This window comes from Macrotis lagotis, chromosome 1, assembly GCF_037893015.1.
Source record: "Macrotis lagotis isolate mMagLag1 chromosome 1, bilby.v1.9.chrom.fasta, whole genome shotgun sequence".
Taxonomy (NCBI): Eukaryota; Metazoa; Chordata; class Mammalia; order Peramelemorphia; family Peramelidae; genus Macrotis; species Macrotis lagotis.
The window spans coordinates 726,179,979-726,206,479 of NC_133658.1; the positions used below are offsets into that span (position 1 = coordinate 726,179,979).

Consider the following 26,501-nt stretch of genomic DNA (forward strand, 5'->3'; position numbering starts at 1 on the left):
TTTGGGGCCGTTTGGGAATCTGGGCTATATCTTACATGACAAAAGATGAGAGGTTATGGGGGAATTGGTAAGGAAAAAATAAGCAAAGAAATCATGGAAGTTGGGGAAGAAAGAAAGTTCCATCAATCAATAATTAATAAACATTTATTAGGTGTGTACTATTTTCCAGGCACTGTGCTAAGTTCTCGGGGATAAAAAAAAGAAACAAAAGTCAGCCCCTACCTTCAATGGGGAAGACAACATGCAAATAAATATATCATATATATGTGTGTGTGTGTGTGTGTGTGTGTGTGTGTGTGTGTGTGTGTATACTTATATATAATAAATAGGAAAACATTGGAATTAAGAAAGGTTAGGAAAGGCTTTCTGTAGAAGGTGGGATATTAGTTCGGACTTAGAAATAATTTTAAGGTGGAAAGAGGACTGTAAGAGGACATAACAGAGGGTCAGTTCAGATTGAGTAAGATATGAGTTATAGAATGTGAAAAAAAGAAAATTCTGAAGGCACTAAGGGGCAGAAAGAGAAAATAAAGGTTGACAACAGAGAATAAATAGACATTCAGATTCCCTAAGGCCCAACTTGACATAATGTATCTTTCCCATTGACCTGACACAGTTACTTAAATTTCTCTCACAGTCAGTTCTTTTTTTACATGTTAAGACATTGTCTCCATATGGTCTCCATAAAAACAAACAAATATAAACACTACTTGCTTATTAATATATGATATAATATTTATAATATATGATGTATAAACATATAATTAATATATAAACATATAATTAATCATTTATATCACTATAAATTAATATTAACTTACATTATTTGCTAATTATTTATTTGAATTTAGTATATCTACCAAAATGTCATATTCACTTGCTGAGTCCTGAAGTGGCAAACTATTTGGTTGGAAGAGGTGTAGCATGATCTAGGGAAAGGGGCCCTGAATGGGAAGGGTAGTTCCTGGTTTGAGGAAGGTGGTGGAAGGCAGCTGCATCTAGAGATCAAAGGAAATTGGGAGGCATTGGGAGGACATTGGGTGCCAAAAGTGGAGTACCAAAGACGAATTTCACCTGCTTTACAATTTTGCCTAGGACTGACCCTAAATTACAGTTTTTTTTCCTTTGTAGTTGATATAACTAGCCTTCATGATACTGAGAAACTTGATCATCAAGAGAGTCAAGAATATTTTAAACCACTTTCAGAAACAAACTTTTCCAAAATTGATATAAAGGATAATTTCCACACCAAAACAAGCCCTATCTTGGATACCACATCCAGCCATTCTTGAAGACTCATATGAATAAAATGCTATATTGAAGAGAAAGGTAACAGTTTGAAAGGATTTTGTTTTACTAGTCTCTAAATCCCCAAATATTTATCAAAACTAAAAATTTCTCTATAGGCTATATTATATTTTAAAGAATTTGAAAATTAAGGGAAGGGGTTAATTACAGAATCACAAAATTTAAGAGTTGGAAGTTATCTCAGCAGCTCCAAGTCCAACCATGCCTGATAGAATTCCTATTCATCCCATACTCAAAAAAAATTAATTGTTCAACCTCTACCTGAAGAACCCATTGCTACCTGAAGTAGCCCTATCCACTTTTATATAGCTGTAATTGTTAGAATATTTTTCCTGGTGTTGAGCTTCAATTTGTCTGTTGGCACCCCCCCAAGGCTCTTGGTACTGCTCCATGGAGCCAAAGAATAAGTGCAACTCTTCTTCCTCTTCATACACCTTCATATCCTTAAACAAGGCTACCATATCTTCTCTGCTTCAGGCTAAACATCTCTAATTCCTCCATCTGAGTCCCATCTAGCATGAACTGAAGGATCTTCCTGATATATCAGACTACTGAACATTTTCCCACCTATTAATGTCCTTCTCAGACTATGAGATGCAGAACTGAACATATAGTACCTTCAGAGGTAGTATGACCAGGGTATGGGGCAGGCAGATGATACCTCCTTATCCCCTTATTAAACTCTGGAACTCCTTCCCAGTCCAAACCTGGACTAGCAAGACTGCTCCCCAGAGGAAAGCTGCTATTCTGGACTTGGAGTGGTTATCTCTAATATTATCATTCACAAATCCCCATCTTATGTGTTTTCTTCACTATTAGTTGACCAGTTAGTTTTAGCTAATAAGCTTTTACAGTGGAGTATTTTCTGAGAAAATATAGCAAGAATCAAATTATAATAGTTTGCAAACTAAGCCTCTTCAGTCTCTGTGAATATTGAACTTAATGGTTGCTATATAACATTTTGCCATCAAATTTACTTCTCAGGTAGCATAAATAGGGATATAGTAGGGCTGACTTGAACTGAATTATTAAATTTTCAGCATGAGCATTTATTCCTCAGAAATAAAAAATTCTACAAATCAGAATTTATTATTTTATTAGTTGTTTAGATTTAAGAAATCAATGGATAAAATGTTAATAATGCAAATTAAATTTAAAAGTGCATTGTGTGTACTTTTTTGGAGGAGTTTATTTGTTAAACATTTACCAACACATCCTTGGACATAAATAGAGGAATTTTTCCCCATGGCTGGGTTGATTCTTTCCTGAGATGGATCAAGCAAACTACTCTTTAGGGCTTACTCCTCATGACACTTGCCAATGTAACTATCATTAAGTTCTGCTATGGACTTCAGTTGCTGGACCTCTGCTGACTCTTCTCATCTTTTGAAACCCAACTTTAACTTTCGCTAACACTCATTCACCTAAAATTAGTACAGATATACATGGACAAAAGAAGTATCAGACATGAATTCATAGCCACATGGCATCTGGATGGGGAGATAAGGAAGCTGCCATTGCCACTTCTGCTCCCTGCATTTGAAGGCTTATAGAAGTTCTTGCCTAGTTTGCCACCAGGGAAGAGGAAGAGATTTTGTCATTCAAGCTTTTTGTGTGCATACTGGTTCAATAGCCATTTGTTTTTATCTCTACAGCCAACTTAAAAACTTTTCTTCATTATCCGGTAAGCTTGCAGACAACAGAGAATATTTGTGTCTGCCCTGAAATGAAGACAAAGGACTGCTCTACTATATAATTAGGCTCAACAAATCACCATATGGTTGCAAACAAGCAAAGAACATTGAGCATGCTTCAAAGACTGTGCTTTCATTGGCCAGTTTCCCTATTACACCTGCAAGTTATGCTTCTTTTACCATAAGGTCACATTAACTTTTTTCGAATGTTACATCACACTGCCCATTAATATTTAGTTTTTGGTCCACTCAAAACCCTGATCCTTTTCAGACAGACCACAGTCCAGTCATGCCTCTTTCCTTCTGTGCTTGCAAAAAAAATGATTTTAACCCTCCTTTAACCCCCTATTAAGTTTAATTTTACTATACTCAACCCAATGCTTTTAATCCACCAAGATCTTTTTGAATCCTACCTCCATTCTTCCCTGTACTGACCAGCCTCAGTCTTTCCACCCCAGCTTGCTGCCATCTGCATATTTGGTAAGCATAGATCTCTCCTTTGTCCAAATCCCTGATAAAAATGTTACATAGCACAGTCAAGGACAGGTCAGAATGCTGTACCAAAGTCCAACAGTAAGATATTGTGTTCTATCCTTCATTCTATTTTAGTTTTAAAATGACAGTAATAATAACCAGCATTTTATATAGCACTATACCATCCACTGCACTAAGCACTTATCTCATTTCATCCTCACAACCACTTTATAGTTGAAAAAACCAAGTCAAACAAAGGTTAAATGACACGTCCAAGGTTATATATCTAGTCAGTGTCTGAGGCTGGATTTGAACTCAGGGATTTCTGATTCCAGCCCCTACTGTACCACTGGCTGCCTCAGATTAACTCCCCAAATATTAAAATTTTACATTTTATTCCTAAAAAAAGAGAATTTCAAAGTAATTGTCCAATTAAAACTGAATTCAGGGGGCAGCTAGATGGCGCAGTAGACAGAGCACCGGCCCTGGAGTCAGGAGTACCTGAGTTCAAATCCGACCTCAGATACTCAATAATTACCTAGCTGTGTGGCCTTGGGCAAGCCACTTAACCCCATTGCCTTGCAAAAACCTAAAACACAAAAACAAAACAAAAACAGAATTTAGACTGATTTTTTTATACATAGAATTTCTTTTATATATCTAATACCTAAGGAATGCACTTGTCCAAAAAAATAAAGTGATTTAAAATGCAGGGAACCAATTGCTCATTGTTGAGGGGAATATACAATTTAACTATATAGGTGCTGACTTGAATAGAAGAATCAAATATCTCTATACTGGTGTATGCACACTTATTTATATGTTTTCTTGGTATTAGTTCTTGTAATTCTCATGTGTGTATTTTTTACCTTTCCAGCTTCATTAGACACTTCAGAGCTGAGACCATATCTGGATTTTCATTTGACTAAAGATAATCTAACTGAAGACTGTATTTCTACATTAGTAATGCTTTATAAATGGCTTTGCTCATTTCCTTCCAATTAAGAAAGAAAAAAAAAGCCAAAGGGTTGTTTCTAGTTTAAAAAGGAAGCAGGTCATTTGAAGAAGTACTTGGGAGTCCTGCTAGATTACAAACAGTATAATATGACAACCCAAAAAAGCAATTGGATCTTAGATTGCATTAACAATGGCAAGTTCCCTTGACCAGACTTATCTGGAATGCTGGGTAACATGTTTTATGAAGGGAATTGATAAGATACCAGAAAGCATTTGCAAAAGTGTGACCAGGATGACCAGGAGCTTCAAGATTATACCACCTTTATATTTCATCTCTCTGAATTCTGACCCTTATTCTGTCTGGTAGAGTCATTTTTTGGAAGCAGTGTGATTCATCTGACATATTAGCTATCTTCCTCCAATTCATGTTAGCTGAAAATTTCATAGGTGTGGCGTTATATTAGTCACTCATAAAAAATGTTCAGTAAATTAGGGCTGAGGACTGAGCCTTGATATTTATTTTTTTAGGTTTTTGCAAGGCAAATGGGGTTAAGTGGCTTGCCCAAGGCCACACAGCTAGGTAATTATTAAGTGTCTGAGACTGGATCTGAACCCAGGTACTCCTGACTCCAGGGCCAGTGCTTTATCCACTGCGCCACCTAGCTGCCCCTGAGCCTTGATATTGATTATTCTTTTGGTCTTCTCATTAAGGCAATTATGAATCCACCCAATTACATTATAATCCTGAACCCACTTTTCTTTATCTTGTCAGCAAAGATATGTGATCCTTTATCAAAGGCCTCAGTACAATTAAGTTAGTCTATGTATATACAACTTCTTCAAACTCAGTCTTGGGAGGAAATGAGGTAATAGGTGTCCTGTTCAGATAGTATCTAGAAAGAGCATCGGTTCAGGGTGTCATATTTTAGGAAAAATATTCACAAGTTGAAGATAGCATGGCATGGTAGATAAATACATGATTTCAAAACCAGGAAAACCTGGATTCAAGCCCCACTTCTAACAAATGTGACCCTGGACAGAGTGAGTTTCCCCTATACCAATGCTATATCAATAATCTCTATACTGAGAATTCCTTATTCCAATAAAGTAATACCCGGTCCCTATCCCTTATTTTATTGGCAAGGTAGACTGTGTCCATTGGGAAGTGAAACTGGACATCAAGTCATATAAAGGGTTGCTTAGGCTGAGAAAGAGAAAAATTTGGGGTGGGCATGTGGACATGAAAGCTGTCTTCAAATAATTTTTTCTGCTTGGCCCTAGAGGGCCAAGGTAGCATGCAAGTCAAAGAGAAGAAGATTGAGGAGAGATTTTCACCTCACCAAAGGGTGTTAAATCTAGATGATTCCTTTTTGGAAATGTTATAGAGAGAATTCATATTCAGATATAATCTGAACTAGATAGTTTTATTATCCCTTCCAACTTGAAAATTCTGTGACAATGAAAATGGCATTTTTTTCTTAGTGAGCCTCTTCATCATGATTAGTGATTACTATTTTTCTTTCCAAATGGTTTACAAATCACCTTTTTAATAATCTGTTCAGAAATTTTGATGGGCTCATTAAATTCATAGATATAATTAAAAGAATCTATTCACTTATGTTCTTGAAGATCACCTCCACATTTACCCATTTCTAGTCATAGAGAACCACTCTTCATAGCTTCTCAAAGATCACTGACAATAGTTTAACAATCATATGGATGAGTTTTTTAGGGTCTCAGTTTATTTTTTCATTCAAATTTTATTTATTGTTCCTACTATATGTAAAGATAGTTTCTATGTTCATTTTTTAGCTAAGATTTTTGAGTTCCACATTTTTTCCCTTCCTCCTTCCCCCACTCCCCTTGACAATCAGTAATCTGATACAGGTTTTACAAGTATAACTCTATTAAACATATTTCCATATTAGTCATGTTGTGAAAGACAAATCGGAACAAAAGGGAACAAAAATCCATGAGAGGGTTAGAAAAAACAAATGAAATTTTGTTAAATGAAATTTAACAAATTGGAAAATAGAATGCTTTGGTCTATATTCAGACTCCCTAGTTCATTCTCTGGATGTCAATGATATTTTCCATCATTTTCTTTAAGATGATGGGGTAGGATTAGAAGATTCCCTAAGGTCCTTCTGCCCCAAATTCTAGGGTTATAGACATGGGTTCTACCCCACAATGCCATATTTTAGTTATATGACTTTAGAGAAGTTATCTCTCTGGGTCCCATTTTCTGACCTGTAACAGAGAGAGAACTACTATGTGCCCTGCCTGTCTCATGATGATTTTGATGGTGATGATGATGGTGATGATAATAATGTTTGTCCTTCATTCTCGAAGAAGACCATGACATCAGGGAGATGACTCCAAGGCAAGCACATGAATTGGATTTGAGTGAGGGGATGCTGTGCTGAATCACCGGCCTCACTTTCTCTTCTAGAGCCATCTGGGTCTGTGGCTAGATATGAATCAGGACTACTGGAGATGGCCCTGGATGTGGGACAGTCAGGATCAAATAACTTGCTCAGGGCAAATAGCTAGTAAGTGACAAGTGTCTGAGGCCAGATTTGAACTCAGATTTTCTCACTTCAGGACCAGTGCCTGTCCTCTGTTTCATAAGATTATGCCAATCAAATGAGATCATGAATATGAAAGTACTTTTGTTACTATTACTGAAAGTGCAAATGTAATACAAATGTAATTCAGTCTGTAAACATTTATTAAGACCTGCTAAGAGGTAGGCACAGTGCTAAGTGCAGGGAATACAAATACAAATTAAAAAGACAATCCCGTCCAAGGATCTTACAGTCTTTTAAGGAAAAACAAATCCCTTCTCTTCAGGAGTTTAGGAACAAAAAGAAATTGAAAAAAAAAAAGATAGAGGAAGGAAGGGAGAGATAGGAAAGTACCCAGAGTCAGAGTATGAAGTTCAAAAACAATCTGGTCCAGGGTTCTGCCCTCCTGTCAGATGGTACAGTCAGAGGGGTTATAGGATCCTAAGAAGTGAGTACCAAGCAGATTGAAACTTTGCAGGATAATGAAATTTCCTGATGATGAATTCATGTATTTTATATACTTATACAAATGGAAGGTATTGTCAAATGGGGCCAAAAAAAAAAATTCCTCTCAGAATATCTTCTTTTCTACCATAGTGCTTGGAATTCCCACAGTAGGCTGGGCATGGGGGAGGGGGCTAGGCTGGTGGATCTTTTTTGAGGTCCAGAATTCTGAGCTCCTGCAGTGCTAAAGTCAAAGGGGTGTTCACATTAAGTCTGGCACCAGGATGGTGAGCCCTGGGAGCTAGGGTGAGCCCAGGCCTAAAGAAGAGTACAAGCTAGTGGGATCTGGCCCGGGTGTGGCCCCTACCCCTCCAACCCAGTGAGATGATCAGCCAACCAAAGAAAGATCAGTATATTGAGAGAACTACAGTTTATTCCTTCCTCTCCTTTGCCCTGCAAACATATCTGGATCAGACCCCTCTTTTCATACATCATCTTAATTCAGGCCTTTATCACTTCTTATAAAAACTGTTTATGATGACCTCTGATTTCTTCCTACTCCAATCTATCCTTAAGCACAAGGTCTAGGTCCTCAAGAAATTCCATTGGCTCCAGATTGCTCCTAGAATAAAGTAAAAACTCCTGTGTTTGGCTTGGAGAGTCTTCTTCTGCCAGTGAACCCCTCTCTCTCTCTCTCTCTCTCTCTCTCTCTCTCTCCAGTTTCATTCTGCATTGTTCCTCTTCCCACTCTTACACCCTAGATTTCTCCCAGTTTTTCATTCACAGCACAAATCTCCTCTCTTAGTGACTTTTCTCTGACCATCCTCCACGCCTGCAATATATGTGCTCCTGATCCTCCAACTTCTAGTGACCTTCCTTCCTATCTGCCTCAAATTCAAGGTGTGTGTGTGTTTGATCTATTGATATTCCACCTCTGGGAGAATGCAAGGGCCTTCAAAGGAGAGGTTGTTTTGATTCCTTGTTTCCCAAGTGCCTGACATAGAGTGAGTGCCTAATGTTTGAAGACTGATTGAACATTTTGAGGTTTGAAAAATGCTTTGTAAATGTTGAAGTATTAGATAAAACTAATTAAGGTTACCCTAATAAGTGATTTGGTCTTATTCAAAGTTTAGGTTCAAATAACCTAATGAACCCTTTTCATTCAGAAGCTAATTTACTTTTCATAAAAGAATATGGAAACAAAATGGGAGTTAATTAGTTCTGCTCTCTCTTGATCATTAACATTGCCCATGTACCCTTTTTCCTGAATATAGTTTTTTTAAAAAAAAGCAAACCCAAAGCCAATTCATTTTTTTATCCATAGTCTTTTTTCATAAGCCTCAGCTAATTATTACCTTTATTATTCTTATTCTGAGATTTTTTATTGAGTCATGATCTTTTGGTTGTATGCCTCTATTTTCAGTTACATTTGTCCTTTTAAAATATAAGTTTATCAGAGAGCTCTATGTAGAGAGATGAATTGAATTAGCTGCTTGCTTGTTTATTGGAATCACAATACACAGTGTTGACAGAATTTTGTTCTTCAGTGCTAACAGGCTCTTCAATAGTGTACTCCTGAAAGACATTATCGATTGAATAATTGCAAATTAAAACAATTCTGAGATACTACCTCATAGCTATTCAATTGGTTAATAGAGGATAGGACAGAAAAATGAAAAATGTTGGAGAGAATATGGGGAAAAAAGAGACATTAATTTACTGTTAGTGTTGTGAACTGATTCAACCATTCTGTAGAGCGATTAGGAACTGTGCCCAAAGGACTATGAAACCAGGCATTCCTTTTGAACTAGCAATGCCACTACTAGGTCTGTATCCCAAAAGGGATTTTAAAAAAAGGATATATACAAAAATATTTAAAGCAGCTCTTTTCTGGTGGTAGAGCGTTGGAAATTGAGGGGATTCCTGCCATTTGGGGAATGACTGAACAAATTGTCATGTGTGATGGTGATGAAATACTACTATGCTGTGGGGAAATAATGATCAGGAAAAACCTGGAAAGAGTTAATGAGCTGATGCAAAGTGAAATGGACTGTGTACAAAGTAATAGCAGTTACTGCAGGCTTGTGACTCAAGGCAACTTACCAGATTTCCCCTTTGCATAAGACACTTCCAGGTGTAAGATGCACCTTAATTTGGGGCCTGAAATTTGAAAAAAAAATTACATAAAGTTATTGAACTCGTTTTATTCATCATGAAATTCAAGGATCTTCTGCTCGTAGTTTTCAGGCATCTTTTGGGCAAATCTGGTGCATGGACACATGCTTAGTCCGTTCTGTTTCATGAACTTGAAGCACCATTTGTGCCCTCCTTTGAAGTCAGCCACATCTTTTTTCATCAGCAATTCTTCTGGCCTCATGCTGAACCATCATTTCAGACACAGGGATTCCAATGGCCCTTTGCTCTTCAATCCATCTCTTCAATCTCTTCTCTCACTCAGGCCATTTGGCTGACTTGCCTCTCATAACCTTCTTCTGCCATGGTGTTTTCAGTTGGGTTTCTTCTTCCCATAGCCAGTCTTAGATTGTTTTCTTAGTTGGAGGAGGACAAACTGATGTTCAGCAGAACAGATTTCCATTCACTTTTGCAAACTGGATCACTTTGAACTTGAATTCAGCACTGACTGAAAATCTTTTCTGAGTCATTTCTGGGCAGAACATGGCAAAATGTAACCTAATATACCTGTAACAAATGCAAAACAATGAGCACAAAGACAAGAAGTGCAAAAAAAGTGGGAAATGCAAGTAAAAAAAATCCACATTGATTATACATTCCCCATGTATAAGACACTTTCAGTTTTTTAGACCCCCCCCCCAAATTCTTCAAAAAAGGATGTGTCTTATACATGGGGAAATATGGTAGTTTTTTTTTTAGATCAATCAACATTTATTAAGTACCTGCTATGTGTTTAATAGCTATTATTAATTAATAAATACATTAGAGTGGGCAGCTAGGTCACACAGTGGATAGAGCACTGGCCCTGGAGTCAAGAGGACCTGAGTTCAAATTCTGCCTCAGACAGTTATTAATTGCCCGTGTGACCTTGGGCAAGTCATTTAACCCTGTTGGCTTAAATAAAAAAAATTTAAAAGATACATCATGCTAACTGTTAGGGATGCCAAGGCAAACATGAAACATTCCCTACTCTCAAGAAGTTTACATTCTATCAGTGTTAAGGAGCCCATTGATCTCTGGAGGACATGATGAAAAATAATATCCATCCCCAGAGAAAAAACTGATGATGTCTGAATACAGATTGAAGCATACTTTTTTTTAAAAAATTAAGGGTTCTTTCCCTATAATTTCTTTCACAACATGACTGTTATGGAAATGTTTTGCTTGACTACATATGTATAACCTATATCAAAGTGCTAGCCTTCTGAATGAATGAAGGAGGGTGAGAAGAAAAGAAGGGAAAGAATTTGAAACTCAAAGTTTCAAAAACAAATGTTAAAATTGTTTTTACGTGTAACTGGGAAAAATAAAATACTAAATAGGACAGTAAAACAAAAAAAAACAAAATTTCATAAACATGCAGAAAAGCAACAACAAAAGAAGGGAGAAGGGGTGGCTAGGTGGCGCAGTGGATAGAGCACTGGCCCTGGAGTCAGGAGTACCTGAGTTCAAATCCGGCTTCAGACACTTAATAATTACCTAGCTGTGTGGCCTTGGGCAAGCTACTTAACCCCATTTGCCTTGGAAAAAACCTAAAAAAAAAAAAAGGGGGAAAAGACATGCTGTTATTCAGTCATATTCAAGTCTGTGACTCCTTTAGGATTTTCTTGTCCAAGATATTGAAGGGGTTTGCCATTTCCTTCTTTAGCTTATTTTACAGATGAGAAAACAGAGGGAGAAGGGTTAAATGATTTGCCCAGGGTCACATAGAGAGTGTCAGGATTCAGGTTTGAACTCAGGTCTTTCTGACTTCAGGACCACCACTTTAACCCCTACTACCCTCTGGTCTTACATATATGTCTACAGGAGCACTGGAATAAGTTTGGAATAACAAAATCACAAAAGTGGTGGTAGGATTTTTTCTGAAGATTTTTTTTTGTCCCTTGAAAGGGACAGTGCCCCAATCTTGCTGATCACAAACTTAACCATTATACCTCCTGGTCAGTATAAAGATAAAGGGCATGAATAAATAATTCTGGAACAAAATATTACCTAGGAAAAAAGTAGTGTTAAAAGAAACCAAGATCTCCCTTCCCCCTTCCCCAAACTATTCACTGTCAGTTTTTATATCTCAGACCAAAATTTGGAAGAACTTAGTCTCCTGTAGGTCACTAAAGCTCCAGAGTAAATTGGAATGATCCTTGAAGAAAATACCTAAGAGTTCTATAATGATCTTTTGTGCAATTATCTAACTTGTTTAGTGTAAAAAAGAAGCATATTTTCAAGGCTAAAAGTGAAAGAGGCTAGAACAGAGTTTTTCTACATAAATTCATACCCTGGGGTAAAAAAGGATGTCAGTAATAACTGTATTTTGCAATTTGAAAAAAAAAAGTTGTGTATATGTAATGAAGAGTAGAGACAGGGATTTTTTGGGGGGGTTTCTAAATCATTTTGCCATTGTTTAGAGAAGGGTAATTTATTATGTATTTTTCTCTTCCTCTTTCTTTCTTGCTGTTACTTCTTGTTTAGTGTTGGGTAATAGTATGTATGAGTTTTTAAAAATCTTTTTTCTCTTTTTGATTGGGAGAGGACCTCAAAGAACATTTTCCACTGTCATTTTTCTCTCTTTATTGTCCTAGTCTATCTTTCCAAGGGAGTTAGATGGCAAGTCACAACCTTCACTTCTGTCCCTAATATTCTAACTCTGTGTCTTCCCCCTTCTTATGAGCCTTACCTCTATTCACTCTCTTCTGTGGACATGTCTTCTCTGTACAACTGCAGTGTCTATCTGTTTATTATTAGAAATAGAGGCTAATTTTATGATGCCAAGTGGTTATTTGGTTGAACTAATTCTTTTCTTAAAAACAATGATTTACATACTTGCCAATAAGTTGAATTTCCAGTATGATCAATTTATCTTTTAATTCTATAAGCAAAGTAAATTTGTGCACTTGTTTTCAAAGAGAGATTTGTGAGTTTTGGGGTTCCGTATGGTAAGATGCACAAAGTCAAAAGATCCTCATTTCATGAAACAGGAATCACTCTATGAGAGGAGTCTCTGTGATATGATAGTTTTTCATCTTCCATTTTTCATCTTAAAATATGAGAATTATATCTATCTTTTCTCTGAAATTCTTAAAGTCTAGGATATGCCAGAGTTGAATTAGCATCTTCCTTAATTTTTAGGACCTCTTGAATGGTACTAGCACTTGATACTAAGGTTTTGTTTTTCTATTTTGATATGTTCCTCTTTGTCATCTGGCCAGTTTTTTTAAATGTGTTTCTTCTATTTTCTGAGATAAAATTACCAACAAACTAGGTCAAGAAAGCTTCAGATGCTCTGCTTTTATCGCAAAAAAGTTCCAAACAGATGCCCAGATAGTTGCAATCCTCCACAATTACATTTTGGTTCTGTGCTATTTTTTATGATCTCTATCTAGAATTCATTTTCCACTTCTTCAGCTTGACCAGGTGGTTTTTCTATAGTATATTCCCACAGTAAGATCACACAATTAGCTCCTGCTATATCCTTACTCACATATTTTCTGGTAGGCTTTCCCTAACAGGTTGGTGACATTTTCCTCACAAGTATAACATCAGAACCATAGGGCTGTTCTATTCCCTTTTTACCTACTCTAATTCTTTTGAATAAGGGACGATGTTCAGTTACTGTATCACTCATGTTAAAATTATACTTATTTCCTTGATATAAAAACATGACCAAAAACAGGCTTGGTCCAGGTCCTGGATAAGTGGTCATTTCTCAGATAGGATCACTTGGCTTAAAATTCTGTTGAAGAAATCAGCAATAGGAGAAATGTAAAGCTCTCAAAAGTGAAATTCCAAAGTCACAAAAAAGAAACAATTCCAAAGAAGAGGGAAAAAAAGGAAGTTATATAAAAAAACAATACAAAATATAGAGGTTAGAGAAATCAATAAATTTAAATTAAGATTTAAAATAGACAAATATGGACTATGGAAGCAATGGCAAGTAAGGAAAGAATACAAAAGTATAGAATTCTGTGTAAGAGTAACTTCAGGATGCTTAAAGCTAAGGATAAGTTGAGGTTGGTAGGGAAAACAAGTAGTTACTTTAGGGAAAAGGAAAAACATCAGAAAAGGAATAGAGCCTCCTGGTAAAAAAAAGAGAAGGTGATAATAATTGAAGACAGAGCAGAATTGCTCTTATTTTGTTTCTGTTTTCTTTGCAAGAACACCCAGGGGCCCTTTCATCAGTTCAAGTCACTTGGCCAACAGATCATCTTAAAGTATTGAAAGAACTGGTACATAAGATTGTGGGGCAATTGTTAGTGTGATCTCTGAGAGACAGTAAGGAATGAGAATTAGAGAAAGCAAATGTTGTTTTTCAAAGAAGGGAAGAAAATTTTTCTACACACTAGTGAACTTGACTTAGATTCCTAGAAAGATTCTGGACTAAATAATGGAAGAGGTTAATGAATGTCCAAAAATGGAAATGATAATCACAATAATCCAGCCTTCATCAAAGATTGGTCATGACTAACTTCAATATCTCCTTTTGCCAGAGTTACTAAATTATCTGTGAAGAGAATTCTATAAATATAATGACACAATGGATCGGACCTGGAGTCAGGAGAACCTGAGTTCAAAATCTGACCTCACATACTTACTAGCTGTGTGATCTTTGCCAAGTTACTTAATCTTGCTTGCCTTAGTTTCCTCATCTGTAGAATGAGCTGGAGAAGGAAATAACAAAGCACTCTGGTATCTTTGACAAAAAAAAAACAAACAAACAGGGACATGAAGAGTATTTGACAGAATTTCTCATATTATTCTAGAGGACAAAGAAAGTTGAGTACTAGACAGTAATAAAATCAGGTGGATTAAGAAATGATCAAAGGCCAGACCAAAAGAACACTCATGAATGGTTTGAGATGTGTTGTTGCCTAAAATTTTTATAAATAGCATCCTATCAAACTTTGAGATGAGAAAGCTTTGAGGGAAAACTAACTAATACAGTAGATGAACAAAGTTCAAAAACATTTTGACAGGCTAAAATTGTGAATTAAGTTTAATAGTTAAAATTTAGGAAAGATACTTATGTTCAAAGAATCACTTTTGGAAGTCATGGTTAGACAGCAGTTTGTCTGGAAATTCTGGGGGCAGGAGGTGATTAGTGTAGTACAAGGTCAATATGAGTCAACTGCATGATCTGGCAGTCCAAAAAGCTAATGTGGTCTTAGACTGAATTAAGAGAATTACAGCATCTAGCAGTAAGAGCACACTCATTTATTTCTAGGTGTCTCAATTTGAGAAAGCTATTGCCAAGCTAGAGAGGGTAGAGGCCAGGGTATATAGAATAAAGGATTTGAGCTTAAGCCAAATAAGAATTTGTTAAAGGAACTAGGATACTTAGCCTGGAGAAAAGATTTAAGAGGCATTAGGAAAATTCTGTTCAAATATTTGAACAGTTGTTATGTGGAAGAATAATTTGAGTGTTCTGCCTGGGCACAAAGGACAGAACTATTAGTGATAGTTTTGCAAAGTGCAAATCTGAGTTTGATAGAAAGGAAAAATATTCCTAACAATTAGAGCTATTTAAAAGAAGAATGTACTTGTCTCAGAGAGTTTTAGTTTTTCTTCCTTCTCTCCCTCCTCCCCCAGCCTTCAAGCAAGGCTATGTGTCCTTTAAGGAGAATGTGTTGGACTAGTTGGCTACTGAAGTTTCCATCAACTCTTAAATTCTGTGATTTTTGTGAAGGATTTGAAAAGTGGTCATTTGACTAAATCTAAATATCAGAAACATTGGGCGAAATGAAGCTATAGGATTGGGTAGAAAATTTCTAGTATCATTTGTTGTTTTTGTTCTAATTCAGCTATATACATTCCCTTGTCTGTTTTTCCCCCTCCTCCATTAAACAATAAAAAACCAAAACAAAACAAATATTTACACTTTTTAATTTTTTTTTGAAAGTGAATGAATAATATAATTTTTTATTAAGGGTTTGCTATGAAGTAGGCATTGCCAAAACACAGAAGCAAGCATAACCGTCTTGGATCTCAAGGAACTTACATTCTTTTTTAAAAAATATGTTTCAAAAAACTACTTGCAACATCTTTTACTGAAGTCCTACTCCACCCTTCATCACAACATGTAAATGTCACTGGGTTTTCAATGCTATATGTTATTGGAGTATAATCTCTACCCAAATTTACCAGTATTGAAAAAGAATTTTTATTGCTATCTTTTGTTTTTATATCACCCTCATTTCTCAATATATCCCTTCCCTCAATATATATATATACACTTTTCCACCAAGAAAGTCATTCTTCAGATAATCATATCAAAAAGCAGATAATCAACATGTCAAGTTTAAAAGTGTATCCAGTATTCTACATCTATAGTTTCCTTTGCTCTAGAGAATGGAGGGAGGTTTGTTACCCTGTCTCTTTTTGGGAACCAAGCTTGATAATTATAATTGTCAAGAAAACTGCAAATGCAATCACAAAGGGTTGGACACCCCTGAAAAACTCCTGAACAACAACAACTTCCTGACTCCAGATTACTGTGCCACCTAGCTGCTTCCAAAATATGATGAAAAATTTGGTTAAGAATAAAGGAAGACAGGGTGGCTAGGTGGTGCAGTGGATAGAGCACCGGCCCGGGAGTCAGGAGTACCTGAGTTCAAATCTAGCCTCAGACACTTAATAATTACCTAGCTGTGTGGTGGCCTTGGGCAAGCCACTTAACCCCATTGCCTTGCAAAAAGCTAAAAAATAAAAATAAAATAAATTAAAGGTAATAGTACTTGGTCTTTGTTCAAACTCCACAGTTTTTTCTCTGGAAACAGATGGTATTCTCCCTCACAGATACCCTCAAATTATCCCTGATTGTTGTACTGATGGAATGAGCCAGTCATCAAGGTTGATCATCACCCCCATGTTGCTGTTAGGGTGTACAGTGTTTTTCTGGTTCTACTCATCTCACTCAGCATCAGTTCATGCAAATCCCTCCAGGCTTCCCTGAATTCCCATCCCTCCTGGTTTCTAATAGAACAATAGTGTTCCATGACATACATATACCACAGTTTGTTAAGCCATTCCCCAAATGAAGGATATTTACTTGATTTCCAATTTTTTGCCACCATAAACAGGGCTGCTATGAATATTTTTGTACAAATGATGTTTTTACCCTTTTTTATCATCTCTTCAGGGTATAAACCAGTAGTAGTATTGCTGGATCAAAGGGTATGTACATTTTTGTTGCCCTTTGAGCATAGTTCTGGACTGCTCTCCAGAAAGGTACGATGAGTTCACAGCTCCACCAACAATGTATTAGTGTCCCAGATTTCCCACATCCCTTCCAACAATGATCATTGTCCTTTCTGGTCATTTTGGTCTCGTGCATTTTAAAAAATAAATTTGATTCAATAGAACAAAATTCAGTCTTGAAGATTATTTTCAAAGTTTCTTATGTACGCAAATTACAATTTAGGAGAGACCCAAACAAATATGACTATAGAGAAACCTTTGTCCAGTAACTCCCAAGTATCAAGAAAGATATTAAAGAAATATATGCTCATCCGAGGTGTGATAGAAAAAGGAAAAACTAAAACTAAAACTAAATTTGAAGTTTAGAAAACCTGGATTTTGAATTCCTGCTCTGTTCTTACATATCTGACATTAGACAAATCCTTTCCTGTTTCTGTTCCTTATCTTTTCTTATTTGAAGAAAGAAAGGATTGGACTTAATATTTTCTGAGGTCCCTTTTAACTTCAAATTCTATAATTCTACACACAATCCAAATGAAATAATTCCCTTATTGAAGGCCCTCTGAATTCTTTTATTACATATAACATTGTTTTTATTGTTATTCAGTTGTGTCCAATTCTTCATGACCCCATTTGTGGCAAAGATATTGGAGTAGTTTGCCATTTTCTTCTTCAGCTCATTTACAGATAAGGACACTGAAGCAAAGGGTGAAGTGACTTGCCCAAAGTCACAACTAGTAAGTATGTGAAATCAAATATGAACTCAGGTTTTCCTGACTCCAGATCCTATGCTCTACCCACTGTGCCACCTAGTTGCCCAAAATGACATTGTTTAAATTGTAAAGCACAAAGTCTGCTCTGTGAAACCTGAAAGAACAAGGGAGATTGGTTTAAACCTGAAAAAAATATGGATTTTTTTTTAAAAAAAGAACAATTCCTACACTGTAGCATGTAACTAGATGGGCTACTCATAGTCATCAACATATGTACTGAAGCCATAGCTGGATAGTGAATTAGGCTCAGAATCAAATAGAAGCATATATTGATAGAATTGCATTTGGAACATTTCAGTGTTCTCTTAATGAACCTAAACTGCTCGCTGCCAAAAAAAAAGCACATGTCACGAATGCCAATATCTTTGTGGGGATGCTGTATCAGTTACTAAGCTACTCAGTTACTAAGCATTTATACTACACTTCCTATGTACTATGGGTATTGTGCTAAGCTTTAAGGATATGAAGAGAAAGGCAAAAGACAGTCCTTGTTCTCAGGAAGCTCATGTTCATGCCCTATGTATCAAGCTATGAAAAAAAAGCTTGAATTGAAGATAATCAACATTAATGGGGGGGGGGGATCAGAACTAATTATGTCCTGATAACATAGGTATTCTACAACATTTTAACAGTGTTGGTTTTTCAAAAAATAGTGTAAAAGACCTTTGTTGAGTAAATTATTGCCTGGAAAAGGAGGCAGACCAGTTTTATACTGGTACATAATGGTACATTGCTACCCTCTGAAGCATTAAAAGACTTCTAGCATGTTGCCTAGATCCTTTGATGCATTTGTGTTGTCACACAAGTTCTTGTTGAGTTTGTTGACTAGCAACTGCTAATAAACCAGGCATATGAAGAGATAGACAATAAGAATGCAGCTATATTCACTCAAAGTGAGAAATACTTAACCAGAATGAGAATGTGTCTCTTATAAATTAGCTAGTCATATGTAGATGTAGATAGAAATATATAAATTTATTTGTCCATCTACTTATTTATTGTTTGGGGTCATACATAGCAAAAAGTGAATTTAAAATTGGTGATATCAGTGCTTAACAATACTTTCTTAACATTTGCCTTTTTTTACTTGGATTAAATTTATTCTTAGACCATCTGCTTCTGTAAAGCAAAATAAACAATTTAAGCCAGAGAGGTTATAGTGATCATGAAACAAAAACATGTGACCAACATATATAAAACCCAGGACATTCTCTTAAAAAAATAAGGAGGCAATATCAATTGTTCTGAAATAAGGACATATATGACACACACACATACACATGACAACTTGAACACAATTTCTTAGTAAGCCTGAAGAAACATAGTAATTTCCAAAATTAAGTCTTTACCTACACAACTCCTAGAGCTATTGTTTTGAACAGTAGTGACTATTTGTTAAAATTATCCACACTCAAAGGTAGGAACTTAGGTTACAAGAGTAGCCTTTTTATGGGACCCAAGATGCTTCCAGCCACAGACTGAGATTTTATTAACAGCTTTTTTTTTTTATCAAATCTGATACCTTTCCAAAAAGAATTAGGGTAACCCAAGAGATTATATACAATAAACACAATTCTATAAGAGGGCAAAAGATAAAAGAGAATATATATATGTTTCTCATTCCATTTTCTTGAATTTAGCTGTTTATTTCATGAAGTTGTCTGTTTCTTGTAAATTATGAGAGGTCTGTCCTAAACTGCTTTCCACAAACTATCCAGATAAATCTGCTTACAATGGGATAGACCTTTCTACCTTGTTTATAGAGTAGGTTAACATAAGTATTTTTTCTAGAAGATCCATTTTCCAGGTTCCAAGGCATGCAATGCCACTTGTTGATATTTGAATATACTAATAAAAATATACTAATAATATAATTTAATAAGGCCTCACAAAACCTAATTACATTGACCTTCTAGTAATTAGTTCATGTGGTGAAATCCAGCGCAAACCTTATGGCATTTACCTCAGAAATATCAAGACTATATAAAGAATATCAGATTAGATTACTTTTAACTAAGCTGAAATTTTTAGAGAGAGTTCTAATTTTCATGGACCATTTGTTTTTTCTACCTTGCCCAAGACCTGTGCAATATATGATTATATGACCCTGGGAAAGGCATTTAATCCTCTTGCTTTGATTTCCTCATTTGTAAAATGAGCTGGAGAAGGAAATGGCAAACTACTCCAGTATCTTTGCCAAGAATACCCCAAATAGGGTTATGAAGACTTGAACATAACTGAAATGACCAAATGCTTATTAAGTATATACAAGATCTTTTATAAGCCTTTTATTTTTTTCTCCTTGTTTGTTTCATCCTTATTTAAAAATTGATCATGAGAAATTAAGAAAATTATCACTCTCTGGGTTTTTTTAAATATATGAAGTGAATGCATGATAGTCTACTCAAAACTGAGAAAGACACTGTTATCCTGGATATGTTAAACATTTCCAATATAACCCCCTAGGGAAGAAAAGGAAATATTTTAAATTGGGGTCTATAGATATTAAGTTGGCTCAGAGATGTAAATTCAATATATATTACTCTGGATGCAATTTATCCAGTTAGTTTTCATAGATTTCATGAGCAGTACTCAGACAATTCATTATATAAAGTAATTCTATACTACAAGCAAACTTTTAAGTAATACTCTCTTTGGCTATGAATGTTTGTGTTGGAAGAGGGAATCTTAGCTGCTTTGTAAATCAATTTAGTATTTTAAAATTTACAATGCTTTCATTATTGACATATAAACAGGTTTTTTTTTTCATAGAGATGATTAGATTTTCTGACTTTCCCAAAGCTAAAGTTTCAGAGGACCTGGAAAGTCCTCAAAGAATTTCCCACATGATGGAACTTTCCAAGGTCTTTTGTACTTTTTACAAATACTAAGCAATTATCATTAGTCATTTTAAAGCAAAATATACTCTTTTGAATGCTTAACACAGTTTTAAATGATAAGGACATTGTCCTATAAGTAACAGTCTCAAACAAGTGATGGGTCAAATTCACAATTTCACTTAATTCATATCAAAAGAGGAAATAATCATTTGATAATACAAATGAACTCTATGTTACTATGAATTACACTACAAATGAATATACACCATAGGTATCATGCTATATATTAACATCATTTCAATCCAATAACTTTCTAAATCTCAATGCAAGGAATTATAAGCATAATACTAACACAAAACAATACTATGGATTTAAAAGATTGAAATGATACCCTAAACCAATTAGGTGAATCTCTGAATTATCTTACATAAAAAATATTATTTCATTGGCCTACCAATTTTGGATTTCTGTACTAGTTGCGTTCAATGACCAGTATAGGGTAAATGTCTTTTTTGCTCTTATAATAGGTGAAACCAGCAGTTACCATTCAGTGCAAAGATTATGTTATGAATAATAATTTATCTGCTAGAATTGTTAACAGTAATTACTGTTGCGCTCTTAAACATTTCTCCTCTATATTTGGCAGAGGGTTGGTATTGATTAGAGTCTTGCTGAAGGGGCAGGGCACTGCAACAACTGACATTTACATCTCGTTTTTCCCTGCCTCTGAGTCTCTATCCCTTTTTTACCTTTTTCTCTTCTCTTCTCACTTGGCCTTTGAAGATTAAAGTCATCATTTAGAAGATTTCAGAGGAGAGTTTTCCTAACTACCCAAAGGCATGATAGCAGAGAGATATTAAATCATTCTATAAGGAAATGAGATATTACTTCAGGAGTGCCTGTATTTCTAGAGTATGGCAAATGGAGAGAAATCCTTCCAGAACTATTCTTCTGTTGCGGTGACAGAGAGATCAGGGTAAAAGTGGAGTTAGGGAGGAAGAGCCAAGAGAAGTCAAAACTGAAAAAGGAGTTAAAATCAGGGAAAATGAGAGTGAAAATGAGGGACAAGTTGAAGGTGGAAGAAAAAGAACAGGAGATACACTAGATGCTGAAAGAAGTGATGGTCACAAAGGAGATTAGCACACATTATATGGTGAAGCTTCATGAGGTATTTTTTCTTTTCTCAAAAAGAATTATTTTAACAATTCGACAGAATTTGTGCACTTCAAGGTTTACTCAAATAAAACAATAATTCAGTTTTTTAGGCATTAAATCTCTATTTTACCTTTTTTAGAATTTTAAAAATTTCATTATTGAAAGTTCCACATAGTAGCCATTTAGAAGGACAGAGTTAATGAGTACAGACTTAGACATCCCTGAAATATTTTCCTAATTCAAATTCATGACTACTGAGTACTCAAATAGATATTAAGATTTTTGCCAGATTTATGATTAAGGAATATTTATTGACCACTGACCACTTGAAATTTATGACCTGTTTGCACCCCTAATAAAGATAATAATTAAAAAAACTAAAGTGACCCCACAGAGATGGGGATAGATAGGTAGATAGATAGATAGATATCTGAGATTTTATGTCAAATTTATATCTATACCAAGAGGTTTAGGAAAGGGCTAGGAAATAGACTATTAGTCTATCAAAGTATCAAAAGAAAGATCAATAAACAAAATACACAAAATATTAGCCTGTCCTTTTGAATCAAAATTTAGATAAAAAAAGAGATAGACTGCAACTTTATCAGTCCTCCTCTTTCCCCTTCTCCAATGGTCTCCAAATAGGTGAATTCATCTAGCACATGCTGCAAAGTTGCAAGTGTTGCAGATCTGGGAGAATCTGAGCTACTACAGTCCCATCTAGGGTACCAAAATTATTACATGACTACTTCTTTTTGTTCACCAGCCAAAACCAATAGACCAACAATGAGACAGCCACCCAGCACTCTTCCTGCCATTTATTCAGGGTGAGACAAACTGACGATGGCAGATTAGAGGCAACCTAACTGAAACCTCTTAACATTCCCTTCCATACAACTTTAAATAATGCCTCATATCAAATTCTGGTGCAGCACAACCAACAAAAGAGCAATGTGAGATATTTTTCCAGTCTAAGACAACTTAGGATGTCAGCAAGAAAAATTTGTAACATTGGGATAGAAGCCTGATTGGAATTCATAAATACCTCAGTAGCAACAGCAGCTACAGCCACTGCTGAGTGGCAACTTTAGAGAGATGGTAAGGGGTTCAGGTAACTGTTGAGAAAGAGATTGCAGGACACCCTTTGCTGGCACTGGTCACTAATGGCAATTCTTTAATGCAATGCTGGGTTACATTTCCAGGGAAGAAAGGAGCACTGGAGGTTAGTTACAATGGAGCAGGGATCCTGGCTGTAGTTCCAAGGCAAAGAAAGCATTAATACTTATGGCTACAGGGTATCTGGGGCCCTTCCTAGGTAAAGACCAGCATGTAGACTAGGAAACCAGTGACCATACCTCTCCTAGATTCACACCATCCTGGAAACAGCAAAAACTTGCAGGACTAGCACTGAAAATAGAAGCATTAAATAGTCTGAAGCACAAGACAGTGCCTTCCTACTCCAAAGTGAACAGAATCCAGCTTTAGCATAAAATTCAAAGTTAAGAAATATATTGGGGAAAAATGAGCAAACAGAAAAAAAATTGACCATAAAGAGCTACTATGGAGGCAGGGAAGACTAAGGCCCAAACTGAAAAGAAGACAGTATTGTGAAAATAGCTACAACCAAAGCCTCAAAGAAAAATACTAATTTGATGCAAGATCAACAAGAATTCCTGAAAGAATTGGAGAAAGATATGAGTGGTAGAGGACAAACTAGGAAAAGAAATGGGTGATTCAAGAAAATTATGATAAGAAAATTAAAATCTTAGAAAAGAGGCACAAAAATTGCTGAAGAAAAGAAATCCTTTTAAAAAAATTGACAGGGGCAGCTAGGTGGCACAGTGGATAGAGCACTGGCCCTGGAGTCAGGAGTGCCTGAGTTCAAATCCCTCCTCAGACACTTAATAATTACCTAGCTATGTGGCCTTGGGCAAGCCACTTAACCTCATTGCCTTGAAAAAACCTAAAAAAAGTTGACAGATGGGAAAATAGGTACAAAAATCTCACTGAAGAAAAATAATTCCTTAAAAAATTAGAATTGAGCAAGTGGAAACTAATGACTCCATGAGATATCAAGAAACAGAGTCAAAAGAATGAAAAAAGTAGAAGAAAATGTGAAATATCATATCGGAAAAAAACCTGACCTGGAAAATAGTTCAAGGAGAGATAATTTAAGAATTATTGAACTACCTAAAAGTCAGGATCAAAGAAAGAGGCTAGATAGCATATTTCAAGACATTATCATGAAAAACTTTCCTGATATCTTAGATCAAGATGATAAAATAGATATTAAAAGATTCCACTGAGCACCTTCCTTATATGGAAAGATTATACATGTAACTCCTAAGAACTATCATTATTGGGGTAGTTAAAAAGTGTTTATATAGCCAGAGGGTCTGGATGTAAACAGTTTAAATTGGAATGATCTCCTAAATAAATAAAGGGCTGAGAAAGAGGGATGCACTAGGAATGGGAAGAGAGATGAAGAATAAAAAAAATTCTCACATAAAAGAGGTATGCAAGGAAGAGTTTTTTACAGTGGAAGGGGAAATGGGGGTGATAATGTTTGAACCTCATTCTCACTGGTATTAATTTAAAGAGGGAAGAATATATATACACACCATTATATACAGAAATGTAACTTAAACAATAGAGAAATAGGAGGGAAAGTGGATAAGAGAAAAAGGAGAACAGAATAAGGGAAGAATTGGTTAGTTTTGAGGAGAGAGAGAATAAAAACAGAGAAAGAAGCAGCAGAAGAAAATGGGATGGAGGGAAACATAAAATTAGTAATCATAACTGTGAATGTGAATGGTATAAATGAAAGCAGAATAGTTTAGAAACCAGAATTCAACAATATGTTGTCTACAAGAGACAAACTTGAAACAGAAGACACACAGAGTTAGAGAAGAATCTAATATGCTTTAACTTAACTTAAAAAAAAGGGCAGAGATAGCAATCATGATTGCGAAAAAAGAAAAAGAAAAAATCTAATTAACAGTGATAATCAGTGAAACTACATTTTGCTAAAATGAAGTGCTATAAAAAATTTCCAGTAACTTTCTTTGTAAAGGCGTAATTTCTGAATTATATACTGAATATAAAGTGAAATTTGTAAAATTAAGAGTCATTCCTCAATTGATAAATGATCAAAGGATATATAAACAAGGCATTTCAGAAGAAGAAATCAAAACTATATTCATATGAAAATGCTCTCAATCATTGTCATTAGAGAAAAACAAATTAAAGCAATTCTCAAGTATTACCTCATACCTATCAGAAATAGCAAGTGCTGGAGGGGATGAGGGAAAAATAGGTACACTAAGGCATTGTTGGTGGAGTTCTGAATTGGTTCAACCATTCTGGAAAACAATTTGGAATGATGCTCAAAGGGCTATTAAACTATGCATACCCTTTGATCCATAAATACCTCTGCTGGGTCTGAATCTCAAAGAGATCAAAGAAAAGCAAAAAGAACCTAAATATATAAAAATATGGCAGTTCTTTTTGTGTTGGCTAAGAACTGGAAATTGAGGTGATGTTCATCAATTGGGGAATGGCTCAACAAGCTGTGGCGTATGATCGTGATGGAGTATTATTGTGCTATGGGAAGTAATTAGGAGAGTGGTTTCAGAAAAACATAGCAAAATCTATATGAATTGATGCAAAGTGAAGTAAGAGGAATTGGGAGACCATTGTGCAAAGTAAAAACAATTCTGCTATGATAAACAAGTTTATAATGATCAAGTCAATGATCAATGATTTAAGAGTTTTGGAAAAGACTTGGCTGTTCTGATTAATATTATGATCCCAGACAAATTCATGAACAAAAAATGCTATCCACCTCCAAAGAAAGAACTGCTGAACTTTGAGTGTAAATTGAAGTGTAATTTTCTCACTTTAAAAATTATGACTAATATAGAAATGTTTTGCATGACTAATTGATATCATCTTGCTTGCTGCCCTAAGTGACTTGAGAAGGAAGTGGAGGGAGGGAAAGAATTTAGAACTCAAAATTTTTTTAGATGTTAAATATAAATTAAATAATGAAATTTTAAAAAAGTGAGGCAAACTTAGGATGTTTTTTAAAATAAGTTAAGTATATATATAATATATATAATTTGTGTATATCTATATAGTATAATGTATATATATATGCCATTTGTTACATGAGAAAAATGGAAATGAATGCTGCTATTACAAAATAACTGGTTAAATTAAAAAAATTATACTCATTAAAAGAAATATATATAAATATAAAATATATATAATATATAAATATAAAAAAAAAAATATATATATATATATATATATATATATATAACTCATTACAAGAGATAAAGATGGAATGTGTGCTTATTAAATCACAGCTATTCGAGGCAGCTAGGTGGCGCAGTGGATAGAGCACCAGCTCTGGAGTCAGGAGTACCTGAGTTCAAATCTGACCTCAGATACTTAATAATAACCTAGCTGTGTGGCCTTGGGCAAGCCACTTAACCCCACTGCCTTGAAAAAATCTAAAAAGAAAAAAAAATCACAGCTATTCAGATGAGATAAAAGTGGCTCTCTTGAGACATGAGCTAAAGATGAAGAGCAGAAAGTCCTTGGGGCAATTAAAATTAAAAAGGAGACACTGTAGAAAGCCAACTGTTTTAAACCTATGCTACAATAAGAGCTCGGGTCATACTTTGTAATTGGTAAATTTGATCAAAATGGAGTGGTTTATATCAATCCTTAACAATTCATTCTTCATAGTAGAAGGATATGGAAATGAGTCACAAAGAATGAGGTGTTGGAGGGGAATTCCAATATTTATGATATCATAGGTCTAACAAATTATCACATATAAGATCTTCTTTAATGCCTATTATAGCTACAATTTTGCTGCAGAAAAGTGAAATTGTT

At 35.3% G+C, this 26,501-nt stretch overlaps 1 protein-coding gene across 6 annotated transcripts in view; it reads left to right on the forward strand.

Annotated features, from left to right (window-relative positions):
• The window catches only part of N4BP2L2 (NEDD4 binding protein 2 like 2), a 97,044-nt gene extending 71,260 nt beyond the window's left edge, over positions 1 to 25,784 (forward strand). For 4 of the 6 annotated variants that reach the window (XM_074216070.1, XM_074216074.1, XM_074216072.1 and 1 more), the window contains one exon: positions 1,132 to 25,783. In XM_074216070.1, coding sequence (XP_074072171.1) covers positions 1,132 to 1,292 — 161 coding nt within the window. In that variant the 3' untranslated portion in view covers positions 1,293 to 25,783. Of the gene's footprint in view, positions 1 to 1,131 lie in introns of all 6 variants that reach the window. The other 2 variants (XM_074216071.1, XM_074216075.1) reach the window with 2 other exon arrangements.
• The last annotated feature ends 717 nt before the right edge of the window (positions 25,785 to 26,501 follow it).